Source organism: Podarcis tiliguerta (genome assembly GCF_965153285.1).
Source record: "Podarcis tiliguerta genome assembly, chromosome: 18".
In the NCBI taxonomy this organism is placed as follows: domain Eukaryota; kingdom Metazoa; phylum Chordata; class Lepidosauria; order Squamata; family Lacertidae; genus Podarcis; species Podarcis tiliguerta.
Window position 1 is genome coordinate 5,572,288 of NC_139551.1, and position 23,035 is coordinate 5,595,322.

The 23,035-nt window shown below is 48.4% G+C and overlaps 1 protein-coding gene across 1 annotated transcript; it reads right to left on the reverse strand.

Annotated features, from left to right (window-relative positions):
• Nucleotides 1-688: 688 nt before the first annotated feature.
• Nucleotides 689-22,238, reverse strand: RAB11B (RAB11B, member RAS oncogene family). Its single transcript, XM_083421951.1, has 5 exons — nucleotides 21,864-22,238; nucleotides 12,815-13,010; nucleotides 8,092-8,285; nucleotides 6,525-6,605; nucleotides 689-5,679 (listed from the first exon to the last, which is right to left on the reverse strand). Exons 1-5 carry the CDS (start codon nucleotides 21,901-21,903, stop codon nucleotides 5,534-5,536), a joined length of 657 nt encoding a protein of 218 aa, XP_083278077.1. The 5' UTR covers nucleotides 21,904-22,238; the 3' UTR covers nucleotides 689-5,533.
• Nucleotides 22,239-23,035: the final 797 nt, after the last annotated feature.

The following is a 23,035-nucleotide window of genomic DNA, read 5'->3' on the forward strand; positions in this document are numbered from 1 at the left end:
GACACTGAGGAGTGGGCAGAAACAGGGTTGGAGGCTGGCTTGGAAGAAGGGATCTGTGATCTGGGGGAGAGCCTGTAACAGCTGGGAGGGGACAGTCAGAGGCAGGAGAAGCTGCAGGACTGGAGATTGAGGAACAGGAGGAGGCATAGATAGTTCACGCTGGTGGAGAGAGAGCAAAGGGCTTCCACATCTCCTCCTGCTGCCCCACTGTCTCCCAGGACCAGGAGAGGACTGAATTGAGAGGAGTAGAAGCAGCAGGTTACACACAGGCAGAGTCTCTGCCTGCTTGCAAGTGGGGGAGATACATAATGTGACGTCGGTGGTGGGGCCAAGTGAGCCAGCTTGCCCTCACAATTAAGGGGGCCGTGGAACGTGATGGGTGGGATTGCCAAAGGTTTTGGTTTTTTTCTTGGATGCCCAGCCCATTTCCATCCCGTCTATTCATTTATTCTGCCAAATGTGTAAAGCTAAATGCACATGTTGAACACGCTTAAGTCACGAGTTACCTGTATGCTATTGATGTTTACGACATCCCACGGTAGCTCGTTTGGTTCAGCGTGCGACAGCACTTACAGAAACTTCTACAAGATTTGGTCGTTTAGCCCCCAACCCCCTTTAGCCATCGGTATGATTCCCTTTATGGGACAAGTAAAAAACGACTGAAATAATAAGGTGCCCACTCATTCAATTTCTTTGTTATTTCTTTATTGCCCCCTCCGTAATCATGCTTCCAAATAAACATATAGGATCACACTACATTCCACCGTGTTCAATGGGGCTTAAAAGATCCCAGGAACATATACATGGTATTGCAGCCTTTCCTAGATCCTGGGAAATATCCAAATTAGGAGACTTTTAAACATAGCAGAACAGCTGATGCCAGGTTCAGGCTTTCGTGGGGGTTTTTAATGTGATGATGCTTTGCAAAGATTGCTTGGGAAAACAGACTAATTTTATTAACCATGAGCACAGGTACTTGGTAAAGGGCTCTAAGTTTGCAGCACAGCGGCAGAGAGATCACATTGCACCACACACTAAAAATCCTGTTGCGAACGCAGCAAAATTCTTTCGCCAGAGACTTGTAACCGGTAACTCTAAGAGAGCCTGTCCACAGAGCTCAGAAAGCTTGACGAGACGTATCGAAAGCCAGAAAATCAAGGCTATGTTCAGAGCAAGGGAATGGGTATGCAAAAAAAAAGGGGGCTGTTGTGCAGTTGAGAATCATAAACACAGCATTGTGGCGGGGGACAGAGGAAAAAGGTAATGTTATTCCGCAAGCACCAGGTTTTAGAAAATTTGTGTAGATCTCTAGCTTAGTTAGTCAAATGACAACAGCATTTTCGCTCTTGCCTTTCCTGTTCCCAGGAGCTCAATCTACAAGTACAGTCCAAGTCACACTTACGTTTCACAACTTGCTTGGTAGTCGGTAGGTTACCAGAATTCCATGCAGGCAAGCAAGCAAGCTGGAAAGGGCACTAACGTCCTCTCCAGACACTGAAAGACTTATCCAGCTGCCGCTATGGCTTCTCACCAGACCGTATGCACATACTTTCAAAAGTATCTTCCTTGCCATGAGGACTAGAATCTTGCTTTTTCTCCCCCAAAAAGAAAAGCAAGCAAGGCAAGATTTCCAGGAAGCCGAATCCTGTTCCTTTTAACTCTGTGCCAGGCTCCGATTCGGTGTTAAAAACAAACAAAACAAATGCGTCATTTGGTTTGGCAATCTTTATATATCCACAATACATAATAACCATGCACAAACAAAAAAAATCAAATGAGTATTTACAAAGGGAATTGCACTTTTTAAACAGAAGAGTCACCAGGAAGCAAATGAAAAGGAACCTCGCCCGTTCCCTCCCTCCCTCCCAAGCCAAGAGTATAGTCCAAAGCCATCTAAAGGGTTGAATTGTGAGAGCAAGCCTTGGAAACCTTTCTAGAATTCTTGCCAGTATCCTGCCTCTTTATGGTGCTCCCCATCCCACCCCAAAGAGTATTGCCAGAGAGATCTTGCTTACCACCCTATGAGCCCTGGCATGTATCTCAAAGGGGGCTGGTTTCCTGCTGCCGAACACCACTAACGCTTCAATTGGCCCTAGTCCCTCAGAGAAACCATGACATGCTGGAGTGGAAAGGATTGCTCCGCACAAGAGAAAAAGGAGCAGGTGGAGGAGAGTTTACAGAGACCTTTCTCCCACCTCTAGCGAGCTTTGAAAGAAGCACGATGCAGATATAGGGAGGTGATCCTTCCGCACAGCTTGGCTGCTTAACTGTTTGGCTATAGCCCCTAACCTCTATGTGCGGAGGGAGAAGGCCGCTGAATCTGCTTTCACTTCCCTAGGCCTGGAGGCTCCACCGCCAAGGATAGCGACAGCGCAGTAGGCTGCAGAGAGTTGGCAGGTGTCTCTCAAGAAAGCGTCCTGGGCAGAGAGTGCCCCAAGTGAAGACAGAGAGGTGCATTGAGAAGTGGAGGTCCTCAAAGCCTCCTGCTGCTCATGGAAGTGGGACAAGCTGCAATTGAACTGCCATTTTAAAAAATAATTCAGAACGTAGCGCTGGCAAGCAGCCCGGCTTGTTCTCCTTCCAGCCTCTTCCCTTCTCTCCCAACACTACGTAATGAAATTCTAGATCGCTAAAAAACGAAGGGGTGCCCGTAGCTTCTATTACAGCAGGTGTGGGAAGGCTTTGGCCATGCAGAGGTTGCTGAGCTACAACTCGTGCGGCGAGCCATGCTTGTCAGGGCTGACAAGGAGTTGCAGTTCAGCAACAAGCGGAGGGCAAGCACTTGGCTGTAGAGCATCCTGGAATCGTTCCTCTACAGTGTGGTGCTCTCCGAAAGCCCAGCAGTCAAATGACTTACGTGGGTCAGTTGTGATCTTTTCCCCACCACGGAAAGAAGCCATCCGGGCAAAACCCAAAGCTGGCTCAAAATTCAGTTTCAACTGGAGCTCAGTGCCTAGTAAACGCAAACACTTTAACCCCACAGAGAATGCTTCTCTCTTCCTTCCACAGGAACTCTCAAGAAATCAGACCCACACTTTGTAGCCTATCTGGGAGAGGCTAAACTGTAAGTCTGATTTTTAACCTGGAAAGTCCTCTCAAAAGCCAGGTGCCTGTTGTCTTAAGGCATGGGTGGACTTGAGGTTATTGTACAGCTAACCAGAAACGCCAATTTCCCTCATCTGTGGCAGTGTGGCTTCCTAAGCTGCACATTATCGCCTGTGTTTGCACTGAGGGCAAATCCCTCACCTCATGATGGAAACAGGGAGAAAGTGCTGAGAGAATAGCAAAGGCCCTTAGCCCCCCCCCTTTTTTTTGCAAGCTGGACACATCTCATGCAGCAGGGGAGGCCTGCCCCAGGAGACATCTCCATAGAGATGACCACGAAAGCCAAAGCAACTCAGATCCACACTAGTTTCATCAAAAGCAACGGGCCAAACAATCCCCAGCCTATGATCAGCTTTAGTATTATTGACACCTGGGGTGGAAAAGCATATAGTCAATCGGTTGGATCCAGCAGTGAACCGCCTGGCCTCCTTCCAGAATCCATTCTTGATCATTTTAAGATTCTACACCCACAGAAAAGGGAAAGAAGCAATCAAAAAATGCCCTCTTCATTTCTCTCGTACATTGCGACTCAGCAGTTACATCCTCAAGAACTGGCCTCAAATCCCAGGGAGAGACCGCGTCTCTGTCTGAGCTCAGTCATCAGCAGGCCATCAGTTTTGTTCCCCCTCACACAGGCGCCAAGGGGTGCTCTAGAGTGGATGGAAGGTTTTAAAGCTCCCTGCTAGACAGAGCTGTTTGCCTTTAACTTGGTCAACCAACTGAAAAGCCTTGCTCCGTATGAGAATCTACGCAAGGGGTTAGAGATTGGCTGCTAAAGCGTTTCTAACCTGATTGGGAAAGCCTCAGCAACGGCAGGCAACACCCATCTCCACCTATCGGACCAGGCAGCATCCAGGATATTTCACAATCACTGCACGGTTGCTGCAAGGCGGCCAATAAGCACAATCTCTCTTCCGCCTGCCGAAGCTATCTGGTGGCCCCACCCTTCAATGCAACATTCGCCCTTGCTTCAGAAACCCCCAAAACCCCAACAGCACAAGGACGGTCGGAAGGTGAGGAAAGCAACAGCCAATGAGGACTTCTCAAGCTAGCACAGGCTGGTATCAGGGAGACAAACGCTTTTCCAGCTAAGTTTGGGTGGTGGTTAGCCCTGCCAGTGGAGTGTAATCGTTGACAAAAACAGAAACCTTCAAACCTCAAGGGAGCAGGGGTGGGGGGCTGCAGTGCAAGGAGGTCGGAACTGAAAGCAAATGAACCACCGAGAGATAAGAAAAAAAACCCCCAAGATGCTATGGTTATGCTCAGGTATTACAAAAAGGAGGAGTTATCAAGTATCTGGTTGTCTACAACTAACCATTCAAATAACCTTAACAGTGCGAGTTATGTACATAGCATGAAAAATATTGCTTCACACTCACACCAGGGTGTGTTTTTTGTGTGCATGGAGCGGAAGGAGAAGAGAAAGCTCAGGCGGGGATTGGGAGAGAGAGAGAAAGAGAGAGAGAGAGCGCAACATGCAGAGAGAGAATCTCGGATACAGTTGAGAAAGAAGGATTCCAGGTACGAGTGAAGATGTGTGATTTCTACAGATCACAAAAAAGGCTCTAATAAAGCCATTAGGCTGGCACTTCATTGTACATTAGACTGATTAACAGAAAGCCAGAAATAAATCACTATTAGAAGCCACTTCATATAGCCTGCACACAGCCGTGCTGGCAGCTTGGGGGGGGGGGGGAGAGGAATGCAGCGCACAGACATACTTCATTGTTCCCAAACTGAATTGGAAAATATATATATATGTATCGAGAAGAAAAGACTTCCCAGGGCAGAAAGCAGTGAAAACTACACAGCCAGGCCAACTCAGCATTAAAATGGGAAAGGGAAGGACAAAGAACAAGCAACAGGGGAAAGGTTATCTTCAATGGACTTACAGCGTGTGCACGCACAAGGATAAGACCACCACCACCATTTCCGACAAGCCCAAAGTGAGTGTTTTCTTAGTTTAGAATTTCTCTTGTGCCTGGAGAATGGCCTGAGAGGAAACAAAGAGTAACACTCTTCCTGTGCTCCCCAAGTGCAGCTATTTTTTCTATTAGAACAACAACAACAACCTCTGCGTCCTTCCCGCTCTCACACATGCACACAAAAACCAAACAAAAAGAAGTTTAACAAGTGTCTCGGGGCAACGGACCTCCGGTAGGTGTTCTGTCTCTCTTTCTCACACACAAACCTCACCTGTCTGCTAAATGCTTCTATTTAAAACCCCCCAAATAAATCACATTCGAAAGGATTTGGGGGAAAGGGAATGTAAGCCCTAAGAGGAACCCTCTAAGGTGGAAGGGGCAGTGAGAGAGAGAGAGAGAAAGAGAGAGAGTCACTGAATGGAGTTGCTGTGAGGAGAAGGTGCACATGAGTTTTCCCTCTGAAGCACAGGCCAAGGGAGGGGCAGGTGGCAGCCCCAGGGAGGTCACAGGTTCTGGCAACACTGGAGTTTGTTCGATTTCTGTCCGTCGGTGGTGGGGGGCACGCTGATGTCCACCACGTTGTTGCCGGGAGACTCGTCGTGGGCGGACCGGTCGGCAATCTGCTTCTGAGACACAATGCGGTAGATCTCTGCGGAAAGGAGACCAGAAGAAGGGGGTTCAGATACAAGCACACGTTTTCCCCAGGGGGAAAGAAGCCACTATCCACAGCAAAGAGTCCAAAGAAGAGAGCCGTTTGGGTCCGGCATACTGGTCACCCAACACACGAAACTTCGGCTCAGTGACCTGGACTTTTGCCCGGCCAACGCACTGCCGTTCCCAGCTGCTGCGCATTGCAGGGCCGCGATCCTGCCAAAGCTTCCTTGCCATTACTAAGGAGCAAGAGAATTCCGCAGAACACACCTTGAAAGCTTTCTATGGGCCTGGCACTGAAATTAGTGGGTGCCTGGTGCCTTCACTGGGAATTTTATGGGTGCTCGGGCACCCAGGGCCACAGGGAGTTGGCACCTATGTACAGTGGTGCCTTGCAAGATGAAAAGAATCTGTTCCGTGAGTCTCTTCGTCTAGCGGTTTTTTCGTCTTGCGAAGCAAGACCATTAGCGGATTAGCGGATTAGCGCTATTAGCGGTTTAACGGCTATTAGCGGCTATTAAAGGCTTAAGGGATTAGCGGATTAGCTGCTAAAAGGCTATTAGCAGCTTAGTGCCTTAGAAAAAGGGGGTGAGGAGCGGGGAAAAAAACCCAGGAATCGCAAGACATTTTCGTCTTGCGAAGCAAGCCCATAGCAAATTCGTTTTGCGAAGCACCTCCAAAACGGAAAACCCTTTCGTCTAGCGGGTTTTCCGTCTTGCGAGGCATTTGTCTTGCAGGGCACCACTGTAGTGACCACAGATCAAATCCAGACGTGTGTTTCCTTTCCATTGCCCCATATGCCCTTTACACATCAGGAAAGATAATCTAAATGGAAATCCTCACCAGTAAGGATGTTCTTGAAGGCTTCTTCTACATTTGTTGAGTCGAGTGCTGAAGTTTCAATGAATGACAGGTTGTTTTTTTCTGCAAGGGCAGGGGAGGAAATCACTGCAGTTATTTTCATGTACAGATGGCACTCTCCTCAAAGTCATAGAATCATAGAATCATAGAATCCTAGAGTTGGAAGAGACCACAAGGGCCATCGAGTCCAACCCCCTGCCAAGCAGGAAACACCATCAGAGCACTCCTGACATATGGTTGTCAAGCCTCTGTTTAAAGACCTCCAAAGAAGGAGACTCCACCACACTCCTTGGCAGCAAATTCCACTGTCAAGCAGCTCTTACTGTCAGGAAGTTCTTCCTAATGTTTAGGTGGAATCTTCTTTCTTGTAGTTTGGATCCATTGCTCCGTGTCTGCTTCTCTGGAGCAGCAGAAAACAACCTTTCAAGCAACAGGAAGAAAGATCGCTTTCTTCCCACCCCTTAAAGAATTCAAAAGCATATTAGATAACTGAATTCTGGAGACTAAGAGAAATGTTGGCTTAGTTAGCATGCCTAATCACATTATGAGGCTATGATTCCTGCATTGCAGAGGGTTAGGCTAATGACCCCTGGGGTCTCTTCACATCCTACAATTCTATGAAAAGTTACCCCGGTCCCTATCTCCTATTCCAGCACAGCAAAAAGTTCAGAAGCTTCCACTTTTGTTTTAGATTAACCACAGCTCAGTAATGCACCCAGTAGCCGATCTTGGCTGTGCATAGTGAAAACAATTGAGATTTGCAAACTAGCATAAATAAGGCAGATGTTTTAGCGTCACAAGTTATGAATCAGAAGTACCAGTCGTGATCTAATTTGAAACCTCCAGCAACCTCGTTTCTCAGTGTCAGTTGTCTGCATCCCCAAATTTGTAAAATGGGGATGAATACTGGCTTACCTTTATTATCAAATAAAATCCCTAGTTTTAAGTTATCCTTCCTCCGAGTTTGGTGTGCCCGTGTGCATTCCCCACCCTATACTCAGACACATACAATTTTATCCTCGCATCAAACTTAGGAGGTAAATTGAGAGTGAGTCAGTTTACTCTCACTCCAATTTCATATTTGAATTTTACAGCTGATCAGACATTCAAGCCCAGGTCTCCTTGATCCAAGTCCAGTGAGTCCCACAGGCTCTTGTAAGAGTAACCAAAGTAATGTATGTACTTTGAGCAATTTCTTTAAAAAAGAACTATATTTATATTAAATATTTTAGTGATGATCACCACACTGCCTCTACCTAAGCCTTTTCAAAAGCTCTTAACCGGAGACTCTCTGGCGTCCACCACATTGTGGGCCTCTTTCAGCCAAGGAACTAACTTCATTGCACTAAACACACCACTGCTGCTTTGTAAAATCACAACCTCTCAGAAGCTTTATACCACAGAAAAACTTGTGTGCCGTCGTTTTTCTTCCTCTTCCAGGTGGCCAATTTGCAAACTCCCTCGGCACTTAAAAGGGAGCACGGCCAATGCTGCCACGAGAGCTAGGCAGCTTAAGAGCATCAACATCCAGAGTTTGTAACAACCCAACCTGCAAAAGCGCGAGCCTCGTCTGTAGGCACAGCCCTCAGATGACGCAGATCGCTCTTGTTCCCCACCAGCATGATGACGATGTTGTTGTCTGCATGATCCCGGAGCTCTTTCAGCCAACGCTCCACGTTCTCGTATGTCAAGTGTTTCGCGATGTCGTAAACCAGGAGTGCTCCCACGGCACCGCGGTAATAGCTGAAAGAGTTATTTAGGCAGGTGTTAGTCAGCCTGCAGAAGGGTCTCTGGACACGGAAGTTGCTGAAGGACACTGACAAACTGGACGGAAAAGCGGATTATGTTTATATGGGGAAAGAGAAGACAGGGGCACGATAGTGGTCTTATCTGAAGGGCAGTCACATAGAAGACGGATCAGGCAGAGTTCCGTCACTCTAGAGGCTAAGTGGACACAAGCTGCAAACACAAACAAAAATGAATGCCAAGGTTTTCAGGATTTGCACCAGGCACACAAATGTTTGCAGAACTCAGCCCGTTAAGTTAAAAAGGTAAAGGGACCCCTGACCATTAGGTCCAGTCGTGACCGACTCTGGACTTGCGGCGCTCATCTCGCTTTATTGGCCGAGGGAGCCGGCGTACAGCTTCCGGGTCATGTGGCCAGCAGGACTGAGCCGCTTCTGGCGAACCAGAGCAGTGCACGGAAACGCCGTTTACCTTCCCGCCGGAGCGGTACCTATTTATCTACTTGCACTTTGACGTGCTTTCAAACTGCTAGGTTGGCAGGAGCTGGGACTGAGCAATGGGAGCTCACCCCATCACAGGGATTCGAACCGCCGACCTTCTGATCAGCAAGTCCTAGGCTCTGTGGTTTAACCCACAGCGCCACCCGCGTCCCCGTCCCCCCCGTTAAGTTACAGACTGCCAAAATTCTGCAAGTACAAGCCAGGCTTATCTTCCACCCTGTGTGCAAAGGACAGTGTAAAGTTCACTTTGCTGATGAGGAGGGGTGCAGGGCATCAGAACAGCAACTCACGCAAGTAAGCAAACAATTTTTGCTTTTAAAAGAAACACCAGGTATTAAATTAAGCAAATTTATTACGATACTTCATGTTTATTCAACTCCTTAATGGGTTTTTTAGAGCAGCACTTGAGCAGTTGTTTACTTGCACAACTCGCTTTTCTTTTTTTAAAAAAACACCTACATTCTTGCAGCAGCTAGACTGGTGCCTGGGAGCGGCCGCCGAGACCATATAACACCTACACTGGCTCCCAGTACGTTTCCGAGCACAATTCAAAGTGTTAGTGCTGATCTTTAAAGCCCTAAACGGCCTTGGTCCAGCATACCTGAAGGAGTGTCTCCACCCCCATCATTCAGCCCAGACACTGAGGTCCAGTGCCAAGGGCCTTCTGGCGGTTCCCTCCCTGCAAGAAGTTACAGGGAATCAGGCAGAGGGCCTTCTTGGTAGTGGCACCCGCCTTGTGGAACGCCCTCCCACAAGATGTCAAAGGGAACAACAACTACCAGACTTTTAGAAGACATCTGAAGGCAGCCCTGCTTAGGGAAACTTTCAATGTCTGATGGACTACTGTATTTTAATATTTTGTTGGAAGCTGCCCAGAGTGGCTGGGGAAACCCAGCCAGATGGGCGGGGTATAAAGTAATAAAATAATAAATTATTACTATTATTATTACTACTACTATTACTACTACTACATCCTGCACACACAAACTTCACAAAAGCACCCCCTTCCACGATTCCCTCCAAGATCATGCATTTAAGGTTGAAGTGAAAGGATATTAAAGACAGTGCTCTTCCCAGGAGCTCTGTGCAGCAACCCTATCTTTGCCACCTATGTCTGCATAATAATCTCAGCTGCTACTCAAGCTATGGGAGGGCACATAAAAGCTTTAAGCCTGTAAAAAGTCCTAGGAGCCTGTTGGGGTGGAGAAGGAGGGATGAAGACCGCCCCCCCCCCCGCATTTCAATGCTGGGTGCAGATGAAGGGGCTTCTCCCCCGTACCCCCGTCAGTGCTAGGAACAGGAGAGACAGGCACCTCCACTCCGTTGGTTCACTTACTTTCCTGCATGCAATTATTTGTTGCCAAGAGCTACCAGGCAAGGGCTTCGTTGAATCCCTGGTTCAATCCCCCAGGGGCATCTCTGAGGAGGGCTATGAAAGCCTTCTCCAGCCATAGGCAAACTCGGCCCTCCAGATGTTTTGGGACTACAACTCCCATCATCCCTAGCTAACAGGACCAGTGGTCAGGGATGATGTGAGTTGTAGTAACAACAACAACAACAACAATTTATTATTTATACCTTGCCCATCTGGCTGGGTTTCCCCAGCCACTCTGGGCGGCTTCCAATAAAGCACTAAAATACAATAACCTTTTAAACATTAAAAGCTTCCCTAAACAGGGCTGCCTTCAGATGTCTTCTAAAAGTTTGGTGGTTATTTTTCTCTTTGACATCTGGTGAGAGGGCGTTCCACAGGGCGGGTGCCACCACCGAGAAGGCCCTCTGCCTGGTTCCCCGTAACTTGGCTTCTCGCAGCGAGGGAACCGCCAGAAGGCCCTCGGAGCTGGACCTCAGTGTCTGGGTAGATCTGGAAGGCAGAGTTTGCCTATGCCTGGGGCCCTTCTCTCTAAAACCCTGCACAGAACAACTGCCAATCAGTGTATACAATATTGAGGTCGATGGACCAATGGTCAGACTCTGTGTATAGCAGCTTCCCGTGTCATGGGATGTTCAAGCAAACATTGGCTTCTCTGGAAAATTCATGAGCAACTATGAAGCGGTCTGGGAGGGCAGGTTTAGGTTTCTCCCATTCAAATAAACAAAGGATAGGGGGAATAATAATAATAATAATAATAATAATAATAATAATAATTTATTTATATCCCACCCTCCGAAGCAGGGCTCAGGGCGGTTAACAACAATGAAATAATACATTCTAAAATCATTTAATTATAAAATTAATTCAAATCAAATTGATGGCAACCACTGGGCTAGAGTTCTGTGAAGATTGCCAAAGGGGGGAGTCAGGCTGTGCCCTGGCCAAAGGCCTGGTGGAACAGCTCTGTCTTGCAGGCCCTGCGGAAAGATGTCAAGTCCCGCAGGGCCCTGGTCTCCTGTAACAGAGTGTTCCACCAGATCGGAGCCACAGCCGAAAAAGCCCTGGCTCTGGTTGAGGCCAGCCTAACCTCTCTGTGGCCTGGGACCTCCAAGATGTTTTCGTTTGAAGATCGCAAGTTCCTCTGTGGGACATACCAGGAGAGGCGGTCCCGTAGGACGAGGGTCCTAGGCCGAATAGGGCTTTAAAGGTTAAAACCAGCACCTTAAACCTGATCCTGAATATTAGGTCAGGCAAGCTGAATCAGAAGCACACAGAGAACTTGGTCCAGAAGAGAAGCCTATCTGAGCACTGACTCAATTCAGGCTTATGACACGATTCGCAATCTTCCGCCACCTCAGCCTGAATTCCTTTATCCTGGAATGAGCCGATTTGCTGTTTGCCCCCTCAACACACACACACACACACACAAACCCAGAGTGTCAGGCAAGGCACTTTTCAGAAATCAAATTTCAGAAGAAGATTGCATAGCCAGGATGTGAGAGTTGGCTAATCTGCGATCTGTGACCCCAAGTGTGTGCTCTTGCATAAGCAATGCCTCGTAGGCTGAGTAAGACAGAGGTCTACGGAGTCCAGCACACTTTGCAACTGTCTCAGAAGACACTTGACAACCCTCTAGAAATCAACCGCTGTGAGTGGAAAGGGCCCCTCGTCCCATCCTTAGGACCCCCTGGGAAACGCAACAAACCTGCTGTACTGGGTGTGGAGGGGGCAGCTAAATGGGACACAGCTGCAGGTAGACTGAGGAAGTGTCACCTACTTTGGGCCTGTCCATAAAAAGCAAGTCTAAAGAAAGAGACTAAGGTGATGTTCACTCTTTCTGGCAACTCTTTTTGTTGCGAATCTTTTGTGGGTGAGCAGAAAGTTTGCCTGGACCCTGGGCGAGAACACAGAGGCTGAGAGGGAGTGTGTGTCAGGAGGAAAATGGACTGATATTGATTTATAGATATTATTAACTTTGCATTAATGTAACATTTTTACATGTATGTGTAATGTTTTGTTTAAGTTGTCTGTTGCTGATTCAGTTTTTTGTACACCACTTAGAGATACAGTGGTACCTTGGTTCTCAAACTTAATCTGTTCCAGAAGTCCGTTCCAAAACTAAAGCGTTCCAAAACCAAGGCGCACTTTCCCATAGAAAGTAATGCGAAATGGATTAATCCGTTCCAGACTGTTAAAAAGAACCCCTAAAACAGCAATTGAACATGAATTTTACTATCTAACGAGACCATTGATCCATAAAATGAAAGCAATAAACAATGTACTGCAGTCACACAAGCAATCACTCAGTAGTTGAACTGGGTTCCACACAGTCACAAAAACAAAACAAAAAAGCCGCAAAAACACAAAATAAATAGCAAAAACAGACAGACTTCAGCATAACACTCAAAATGGAAGTGTGGCACTCAAATCGGAAGAGTAACACTCAAATCGGAAGCATAACACTCAAAACGGAGCATGTTCGGCTTCCGAAAAAAGTTCGCAAACTGGAACACTTACTTCCGGGTTTGCAATGTTCAGGTTCCAAGTTGTTTGAGTACCAAGTTGTTTGAGAACCAAGGCACCACTGTATTTTTTTTAATATATCAAATGAAATAATCAATCCGTGAATCAGAGCAGCTTTTGAGGCTTACGCGGAGGTGATAGCACGATATCGCTCCTGGCCAGCCGTGTCCCAGATCTGTGCCTTTATCGTCTTGCCGTCCACCTGGATGCTTCTGGTGGCAAACTCCACGCCGATGGTGCTTTTGCTCTCCAGGTTGAACTCATTGCGTGTGAAGCGGGACAGGAGATTGCTCTTCCCCACCCCGGAGTCTCCAATCAGCACAACTGGGGAGGGCAGAAAGAGAAAAGACAATACAGGGCTGTCAGCATTCATTTGTCAGGCTGGGATTTGTAAACACAGGGCAGGGTGATGGTAAAGGCAAAGCATTGCAGAGAATGGTGCTCTCTCCCCACAGTATACGGCCAGTGCTCCCCCCTCACCATGAAGTTGTTATAGCAAGTGCCACAGTTACCGTATTTTTCGCTCTATAAGAGGCACCAGACCACAAGACGCACCTAGTTTTTGAAGGAGGAAAACAAGAAAAAAAATATGCTGAATCTCAGAAGCCAGAACAGCATGAGGGATCGCTGGGCAGTGAAAGCAGCAATCCCTCTTGCTGTTCTGGCTTCTGGAATAGCTGCGCAGCCTGCATTCGCTCCGTAAGACGCACACACATTTCCCCTTACTTTTTAGGAGGGAAAAAGTGAGTCCTCTAGAGCAAAAAATACGGTATAACATTGGGGGGGGGGAGAAAGGTGCTGCTACTGTGTACCCTTGAGTAACCGCCCCCCAAAGTGCTGCAAAACCAGTGGTGTGTAGTCAGTGAACTAGGGGGACTAAGCCAGTTCCCTAAATGTTCTCTTGCAGCCCTGTTTAGGGAAGCTTTTAATGTTTGATGCATTACTGTATTTTAATATTTTGCTGGAAGCCGCCCAGAGTGGTTGGGGAAGCCCAGCCAGATGGGCGGGCCATAAATATTTTATTATTATTATTATTATTATTATTATTATTATTATTAGCGCCTCCTTCCCAAAGCCTGGGAAGCTTGTGCCCAACTCAGGGAAGAATCATAGAGTTGGAAGAGACCACAAGGGCCATTGAGTCCAACCCCCTGCCAAGCAGGAAACACCATCAGAGCACTCCTGACATATGGTTGTCAAGCCTCTGCTTAAAGACCTCCAAAGAAGGAGACTCCACCACACTCCTTGGCAGCAAATTCCACTGTCAAACAGCTCTTACTGTCAGGAAGTTCTTCCTAATGTTGAGGTGGAATCTTCTTTCTTGTAGTTTGGATCCATTGCTCCGTGTCCGCTTCTCTGGAGCAGCAGAAAACAACCTTTCTCCCTCCTCTATGTGACATCCTTTTATATATTTGAACATGGCTATCATCTCACCCCTTAACCTCCTCTTCTCCAGGCTAAACATGCCCAGCTCCCTTAGCCGTTCCTCATAAGGCATCGGTTCCAGGCCTTTGACCATTTTGGTTGCCCTCCTCTGGACACGTTCCAGTTTGTCAGTGTCCTTCTTGAACTGTGGTGCCCAGAACTGGACACAGTACTCCAGGTGAGGTCTGACCAGAGCAGAAGACAGTGGCACTATTACTTCCCTTGATCTAGATGCTATACTCCTATTGATGCAGCCCAGAATTGCATTGGCTTTTTTAGCTGCCGCGTCACACTGTTGGCTCATGTCAAGTTTGTGGTCAACCAAGACTCCTAGATCCTTTTCACATGTACTGCTCTCAAGCCAGGTCACACAACAATGCACCACGAATTCACTTGGCAAAACTGCTCGAAACCATTCAATCAGAAGTCTTCCTTTGTACATGGGGCATTGTTCCTCCCACATCAGAATCAGCAGGGCCAACAAGCAGGAGGATGTCGGGAGAGGGAGCATTGTGCAAAAAGGTCAAGCAAATTATTCGCTAGGGCCGAAGGGCTGACTCACAGGAATTGGTGTTTGGGAAGCTTTTAGTTTTATTTAAAAACAGATGAAGGGGAGGGGGGTATGAGAGAGGTGCATAAAATTATGCAGTGTGTGGGGAGAAAGTGGATAGGCCAGGCAGGGGTCAGCAACCTAAGGCCCATGAGCCACAAGTGGCCCACGGGGGTCGTTTAACCGGCCCCTCAGTTTGCACCCGAACGGAGCCACTCGTTCAGTGAGGTCCCGCGCTGTGCTAAACCGGCGCAGTGCGGCACAGGGACTCGCTTCTGCGGCACCAGAAATCGCGTCTGCGCAGACACCAGAAATCACGGGCGCATGCGCACAATCCAGCCCCCAGAGGGATCTCTGCTGGAGTGAACCGGCCCAGGCAAGGTAAACCTTGCCGGCCCCTGGGAAAGGCAGAAGTTTGTCTCCCTCTCTCTGTTTTTGGGGGACAGGAGGCAGGCAGGTGTGGAGGATTCCCTGGTCCTGAATTGGGTAACTGTGCCCCTAAAGGACCAGGTGCGCAGCCTGGGAGTCATTCTGGACTCACAGCTATCCATGGAGGCACAGGTCAATTCTGCGTCCAGGGCTGCTGTTTACCAGATCCATCTGGTATGTAGGCTGAGACCCTACCTGCCCGCGGACTGAGATTCTCACAAGCACATGGTTAAACTCTGAACTGGCTTCCACAAGTGGATCAAACAAACCTGGGGGGTGGGGAGTGGGACTCTATGCTTGTCCAGATGGCTGCATGATCCCCTCCAGGATCAAAAGTGGCATGCCTCTGAATTTCAGCGCTCGGGAGCAATAGCAGGAGAAGGTGATTGCCCCGTTTGTGGGCTTCCAAGGAGAGGCATATAACAACTGCGAGAAGAGAACTGCTGAACTGGGTGGACTTTGATTTGACAAAGTAGGAGTGTTCTTATGAGCACATGAGCTGCTTTTCAGAAGCAAGCAAGGCATTTGCATTCAAATTGGCTCTGGCTGGATAGCGATATGGAGGGATGGTAATAGAATGGGGAGATTGTGCTATAAAGGGCTTGAGATGCAACGTAATAAGCAGTTGTTCCTTCATTACACCTCCCTTTCATGCAGTGAGCTGCTCGTCTAAAATAGCCCCTCATATCAAAAGTTTGCCCCTCCCACCGCCACCGGAAACTAGTGTGTGGGCAAGGAAAACAAAGGAAACCCTGATATAATATTTGGATTGGGGAATTTTCCAGCAAGCTGTATAACTGTACCTTAATCGGTTTACGAAGGCGCCAGACTTTGGTTCTACTCTCACCTTACCCTTTGATCTATTACACCTTGATCTACCTTGTACACACACCTTGGTCCACAGAAATATGCACAGAGACACTGTATGTGGAGGGGTTAATCCATAAGTCATTATTTGAAAGACCCTGCCTTCGGCTAAGAAAATCACACTAGAAGATTGCCTTCTAGCCTCAGCCCAGCAATTCTCACCTGTGGAAGGTTTGTTTACTTCCAAGAAGCACAGGTGCGTATAACTTTATGTCAGCAACCTAATTATATACAGGTACATCACTTATTCTATGAATTGCTTTACCTTTTTTTACTTTGCTATTGGTCACCGTTACACCCATTTTACAGGCAAGAATGACTTGGCAAACATGTTTGATAGGGGTTAGAAACCTAGGTCTAATGCTAACTGCAGGAACTGAATCACAGAGATTTTTTTCCTCCCCAAAGAAGTACCGTATTTTTTGCTTTATAAGACTCACTTTTTCCCTCCTAAAAAGAAGGGGAAATGTGTGCGCGTCTTATGGAGCGAATGCAGGCTGCGCAGCTATCCCAGAAGCCAGAACAGCAAGAGGGATTGCTGCTTTCACTGCGCAGCGATCCCTCTTGCTGTTCTGGCTTCTGAGATTCAGAATATTTTTTTTCTTGTTTTCCTCCTCCAAAAACTAGGTGCGTCTTGTGGTCTGGTGCGTCTTATAGAGCGAAAACTACGGTAACTGCTTTTTGCAGTGACTCTTCGACTTTTTAAAAAGTACACCAAAATTCCGAGGAGCAAGCACCAAACATGGCATTGTTGGGAAGGGACTGCATCACCGCTCCGTAACCTTTCCTCAGTTTATGTACCACTTTCACGGGAACCGCCAAACATCCCAAAGCTGATTGATTCTTAGGTCACAGTTGCTCGCAGGTTAATGACACCAATTACTGCTCAACTGCTGACTGGACAATCTCTGCTTCCCAGAACTGCCAGCCCTGGATCCTGCAAACCCCAAAACGGTGTCATTTCAAATAACGGCTTTGTCCTTTAGCTGCTCTTTGTCTTCCCTCCTGATCACCCATTCACTGACCCCAGTTCTCTACTGCCAGATCATTATTATTTTTTAGGAAGGCTGAACCAAAAAGCAGAGGCATCTGATGCACAACTAAACACTACTGTGAATAGCACATGACAGTGTTGCTTTTGCAATTCCAACGCAGGTTGTTGGATATTGATCCAGACAGAGCCCAAAGGAGATACCCGGAGCAAATCAAAAATGTCTACATGCAACAACTGCACCCGAGGTGGGTGTGCGTGCACTGCAATAGAGAGGACTAGGCAAAATATGAATAGATTACGGAAGACGGAGTTAGTCTCTTTGGTTGAACTAAGAGAGTTGGAGACTGATCTAGACTGAATTTAGATCTGCAGGACTGGAAACTCTCCGTGTTGTTCAGTGTTATAACCTCCCCTGAGCCCTTCGGATAAAGCGAAAGTATTTAAAGCCACCCAGTACACCAGACAAACCAGTCCCTAAACACTCTCTATCATGTTTATGCCGATTCTTTCCCTCTCAGTGAACCAATGCGTCCCAGCCCATCCATCTGCCAATACCACCCTGCACTGTCTCAAGACCTAAATCTGTTTGTTCGGGCATCTGCATCTTCCACCAGAGCACCCCCAGCCCTGAACACACCCTGATGCGCCCTTTAGCTCTAAATACCACAACATCTCTAAGCCCCTTCTCTTCTTGTTTCGACTGTCCATAAGCCTTAAAGCTGCACTGCAAATCCAGCCCACCGACGACCACCACCTGCTCCTCACTCCCAGCCCCCCCCCCAGTTGCCAGCCACCCTGCCAGTTGCTACTGCATCCCTTCAGGCCTTCTTCCTTTCAGTCCCTCATCCCCCAGACTCCCATGCTCCCTAGAAAGGTGTGAATATGCATCTGCAGCGAGCATCTCCAACCACAACACTCATTGCTGGAAGCTACCTTGGGGTCCCGCAGAACAGAAAGGCGAAAACGGGGGAAAACAACAGCGAAACCCACATCAAAACCCTACCCATTTCAACACACATGTGCAGTTTCAATGGTCCTTTCAGCCCCCTCCTTCAGTTTACAGTCCCCAGTTTCCCAGCCTTCCTCCCACTTTCCAAGACCAAAAAAATCCCCTCCTACAGCTTTACAGATCCTCCAGTACGCTATGAGGGTGTTACAAAATTTTAGGGTGCACACACACACAGCGGACACACACTCCACAGAAAACCAATCCTTCACTCTTCAGAATTTAGGAAATATTCCCTGAGAAAATTGTACTTTATTTTAGCACAGAGAACAATCCCAAAAGCCATCTTGGCTCTCCTAATGGCTGTAAATCAGTGGTAGGCAACCTAAGGCCCATGGGCCACAAGCGGCTCACGGGGGTTGTTTAACCTGCCCACGAGCTGCCCCCAAACTGAGCTGCCCGCTTGGCAAGTACCCGCGAGCTGCATTAAACTGGTGCAGTGCGGTGCAGGGACTCGCTTCCGCGGTGCCAGAAGTTGCGTCTGCACATGCACAGATGCCGGAAATTGCGTGTGCGCAGAGGGATCTCTGGAGTGAACCGGCCCAGGTAAATCTTGCCAACCCCTGCTCTAAATATTTCCTTCGCAGAAGGAAATGTATTGGAGAAACCTTTCCCAGTAGTGTAGTTCTTTTCACTTGCAAATCCTACAAATCCTATCTTAAGGGCATATTTTGTGCATGAATAGGGTAGGCCTGTGACCTCCATTCGAGAACTAAGGGATCTACCACCTCAAAAGGAACGGCCAGGCTGGCCAGGTAATTCCATCAGCAGGCATTATCTTGACAGACAGGAGACAAGCCACACTCAAATTTCTGTTGTGGACCGCCTCTTTCTGTGACATACGAATGATGCTTTTTGGGTGGTCTTTGGTGAAACGGGTTGGGCAATTTCAAAAGTCTTTAAAGGTTCTTGCACACCTTTGCTCTTGGTTCTCACCTCCTTGTAGGGAGGGGGAGGCTCTGTTGCAACAGAAAAATAAAGACCTGCCTTGCTTTCACTGGATCCTGCCTCTATCCATTCTTCTCTGACCAATCACAGACTTAAGGAACACCAAGACACCTGATGGGGAATTGGGCTGTAGAAGCCAACCCCACATTTTTCTACAGCAAGCAGGTGACTATAGCCCATCTGAAGTGTCAGTACAACCTCTCTCCCTATTCCCTTCTCAACAGCCACCATCCCAAGCCCTCTCTTCCCTATATCTTTTCATATTTCCATCTCCCCATCCCGTCCAGTTCTGGGCACCACAGTTCAAGAAGGACACTGACAAACTGGAACGTGTCCAGAGGAGGGCAACCAAAATGGTCAAAGGTCTGGAAACGATGCCTTATGAGGAACGGCTAAAGGAGCTGGGCATGTTTAGCCTGGAGAAGAGGAGGTTAAGGGGTGATATGATAGCCATGTTCAAATATATAAAAGGATGTCACATAGAGGAGGGAGAAAGGTTGTTTTCTGCTGCTCCAGAGAAGCGGACACGGAGTAATGGATCCAAACTACAAGAAAGAAGATTCCACCTAAACATTAAGAAGAACTTCCTGACAGTAAGAGCTGTTTGACAGTGGAATTTGCTGCCAAGGAGTGTGGTGGAGTCTCCTTCTTTGGAGGTCTTTAAGCAGAGGCTTGACAACTATATGTCAGGAGTGCTCTGATTGTGTTTCCTGCTTGGCAGGGGGTTGGACTCGATGGCCCTTGTGGTCTCTTCCGACTCTATGATTCTATGATTCACTCCTACATTGTTGTTGTTGTTGTTTAGTCGTTTAGTCGTGTCCGCCTCTTTGTGACCCCCTGGACCAGAGCACGCCAGGCACTCCTGTCTTCCACCGCCTCCCGCAGTTTGGTCAAACTCATGCTGGTAGCTTCAAGAACTCTGTCCCACCATCTCGCCCTCTGACGTCCCCTTCTCCTTGTGCCCTCCATCTTTCCCAACATCAGGGTCTTTTCTCTTCTCGTGAGGTGGCCAAAGTATTAGAGCCTCAGCTTCAGGATCTGTCCTTCCAGTGAGCACTCAGGGCTGATTTCCTTCAGAATGGAGAGGTCTGATCTTCTTGCAGTCCATGGGACTCTCAAGAGTCTCCTCCAGCACCAGAATTCAAAAGCATCCATTCTTCGGCGATCAGCCTTCTTTATGGTCCAGCTTTCACTTCCATACATCACTACTGGGAAAACCCCTCCTACACAGTCCCTGCCAAGTCCCATCTTCCAAACCCTTCGCTTCCCATTTCTTTCTCAAGTTCCAACTCCTGCTCTTTCATATTCTCTGTCCAGCCTCTCCCTTGCCTTTCTTCAGCCTCCACCCCCCCCTCCGTACCTCTTCCTCTAAGCCCCCAACCCCCCCTGCCCCAGCGCCGCTGGATTTCCACCACCACTCCAAACCTGAGGCCCTCCTCTTCAAAGTAAGAGGGGGCAAACAAGTCCCTTCTCTCCGCAACAGCCCTTTCACACACTAGACCAGCCCTCCTCCCACAACTTTTCTTACTAATCAGCCTCCTAAGGTGCCACTAAACTATTCTAAAAAAACAATCCATTTCAATCAATGAAAATGTACCAAGTTAGGCCCTTCAGTCTCCACTGGCCAACCCTAAAAAAGATTAAAAACTTATAATTTGAACGCCACCCAATGGGAACCAGGCCATGGTTGCAATCTGTCTTGGGGAACAGGAGCAGTAGGTGCAACTGTTGGGTGGTGGTGGGAAGTCGTTCAGCCCTCCAGATTTGGGATAAACTACAACTCCCATCACCACTGGGCAGTTAATGGGCCCGGGAGCTGCTGGGAGTTGGAGTCCGACAACTTTTCCCTGCTATGTACTATGCACTTCAGTCTAGACCAGTGTTTCCCAAACTTGGGTCTCCTGCTGTTTTTTTCCCCCCAGCCTACAATTCCCATCATCCCTGACCACTGGTCTTGCTAGCTAGGGATGATGGGTGTTGTAGTCCAAAAACAGAAGACCCAAGTTTGGGAAACACTGGTCTAGGCACTGTTGTTGTTTTGGTGGCAATGTGGCGAATTTGTCCCACGTTTACTGAGTTGTTGATTTCTGCCCCCTTTGGGAGGTCTTGTAAACAGCCCCTCCCCCACACCTGTTTTGCATTTTAGTAAGCTGATGCTTGTTGTAATCCGCTTTGGGCACAGCTAACTGCGGGAAGAAGGGACGCGGGTGGCGCTGTGGGTTAAACCACAGAGCCTCGGACTTGCCGATCAGAAGGTCGGCGGTTCAAATCCCCACAATGGGGTGAGCTCCCGTTGCTCGGTCCCTACTCCTGCCAACCTAGCAGTTCGAAAGCGCGCCAAAGTGCAAGTAGATAAATAGGTACCACTCCGGCGGGAAGGTAAACAGCATTTCCGTGCACTGCTCTGATTCGCCAGAAGCAACTTAATCCTGCTGGCCACATGACCTGGAAGCTGTACGCCGCCTCCCCTGGCCAGTAAAGCAAGATGAGCGCCGCAACCCCAGAGTCGGCCACGACTGGACCTAATGGTCAGGGGTCACTTTACTTTACCTTAACTGCAAGAAGGCATCATATAAATAAACCAAACCAATCAATCAATCAATCAATCAATCAACCAAGCAACTTCCTTTGGCAAGTGCCCCCTCCCTCCTTGGAAAAAAACGCAACACACCGCGGAGCCCCCCAAGCAAGCCCCTCCCCCTGCTTCAAGGAGGCAAACTCCACCCCTTTGGACCCAGGGCAAGCTCCTCCCCTTTGGAACCCTGGGCTAACCCCTCCCCTTTGCAACCCGAGGCAAGCTCCTCCCCTTTCGAAACCGGGGCAAGCTCCTCCCTCTTCGAACGCGGGGGCAAGCCCCTCCTCCTCCGGGTAGGGGCGGGGCTTCGCCGCCCCCCTCCCAGCCGGGCGCCCCCCCCCCTCCGCACCAGCGTCATCCGCTCCTTCCCCCGCACCTCTCACCTTTGAATAGATAGTCGTACTCGTCGTCGCGGGTTCCCATGGCGACGCCGCTCCCGCTCGCTTCTTCTCCTTCTTCCTCTCCCTCGCGCCCTCGGCGGGTCCCTCCCCGGTTTCCGTCCCGCTCGCGGAAGGCGGGCGGAGGAGGAGGAGGAGGAGGAAGAGGCCGGACTAGGCCAGGCCAAAGCCGGGCCGACTCCCTCTCCCCTGACAGGCACCGAGGCAGGCGGAGGGCGGGGCCCGCTCTGAGAGGGCCGGGCGGGGGAGGCGGGCGGAGCCTAAATAAAAAAGAGCGAGAGCGAGTTAGACAGGCAGCCCTCTGCGCCTATCAAGAGCCAGGAGAGTCAGCCCGCCTCCGGAGGCGGGACTCAGCGGCGGCCCTCGCGCACCGGCGCAGCCAATGAAAGCCGGAGGGGAGGAAGGGCGCGGGCCAGTGAGAGAGGGAGGGAGGCGGGATGTCGTGGTTGGCGGTTGGGGTTTGGCGGGGCTTCAGGGATGAGGGTTCAAAAAAACAGAAATGGCCTGGAGGGGGGGGAGGGGCTTTGCTGGCCCCTGAGGGGAAATGGCGCCTCCAGTTTTTCCTCACAGCTGCTGCCTTTTTCTTTTTGGGGATGTGTGTGTGTATGAATATATATAATATTTCGATATTATGTATGTATATATATATATGTGTGTGTGTGTGTGTATATGTGTGTGTATATATATATATATATATATATATACACACACACACACATCCCCAAAAAGAAAAAGGCATAATATTTCGATATTATGTATATATATGTGTGTGTGTATATATATATATATATATATATATATACACATATATATACACATGTACTGTATAACACACACACACATATATACATATCTATATATATGTATTTCATATATATATATATATATATATATACATATATATATATATTTAAAAATCTATATAAGGGCTTGCGCACCATTGTTTGGGGTTCTCCTCCCGCCTGCATGGGGGGAGCGGGGAACCTGTTGCAACAGTAAATAAAGATCAGGCTTACTAGCCGCTTTGCTTTTCAATATACTCTGGTTGGCCTCTGTTATTTTCTCCTACCAATAGAGAGCCCACCTAACAACTCTATACAGTGGTACCGCGGGTTACATACGCTTCAGGTTACATACGCTTCAGGTTACAGACTCCG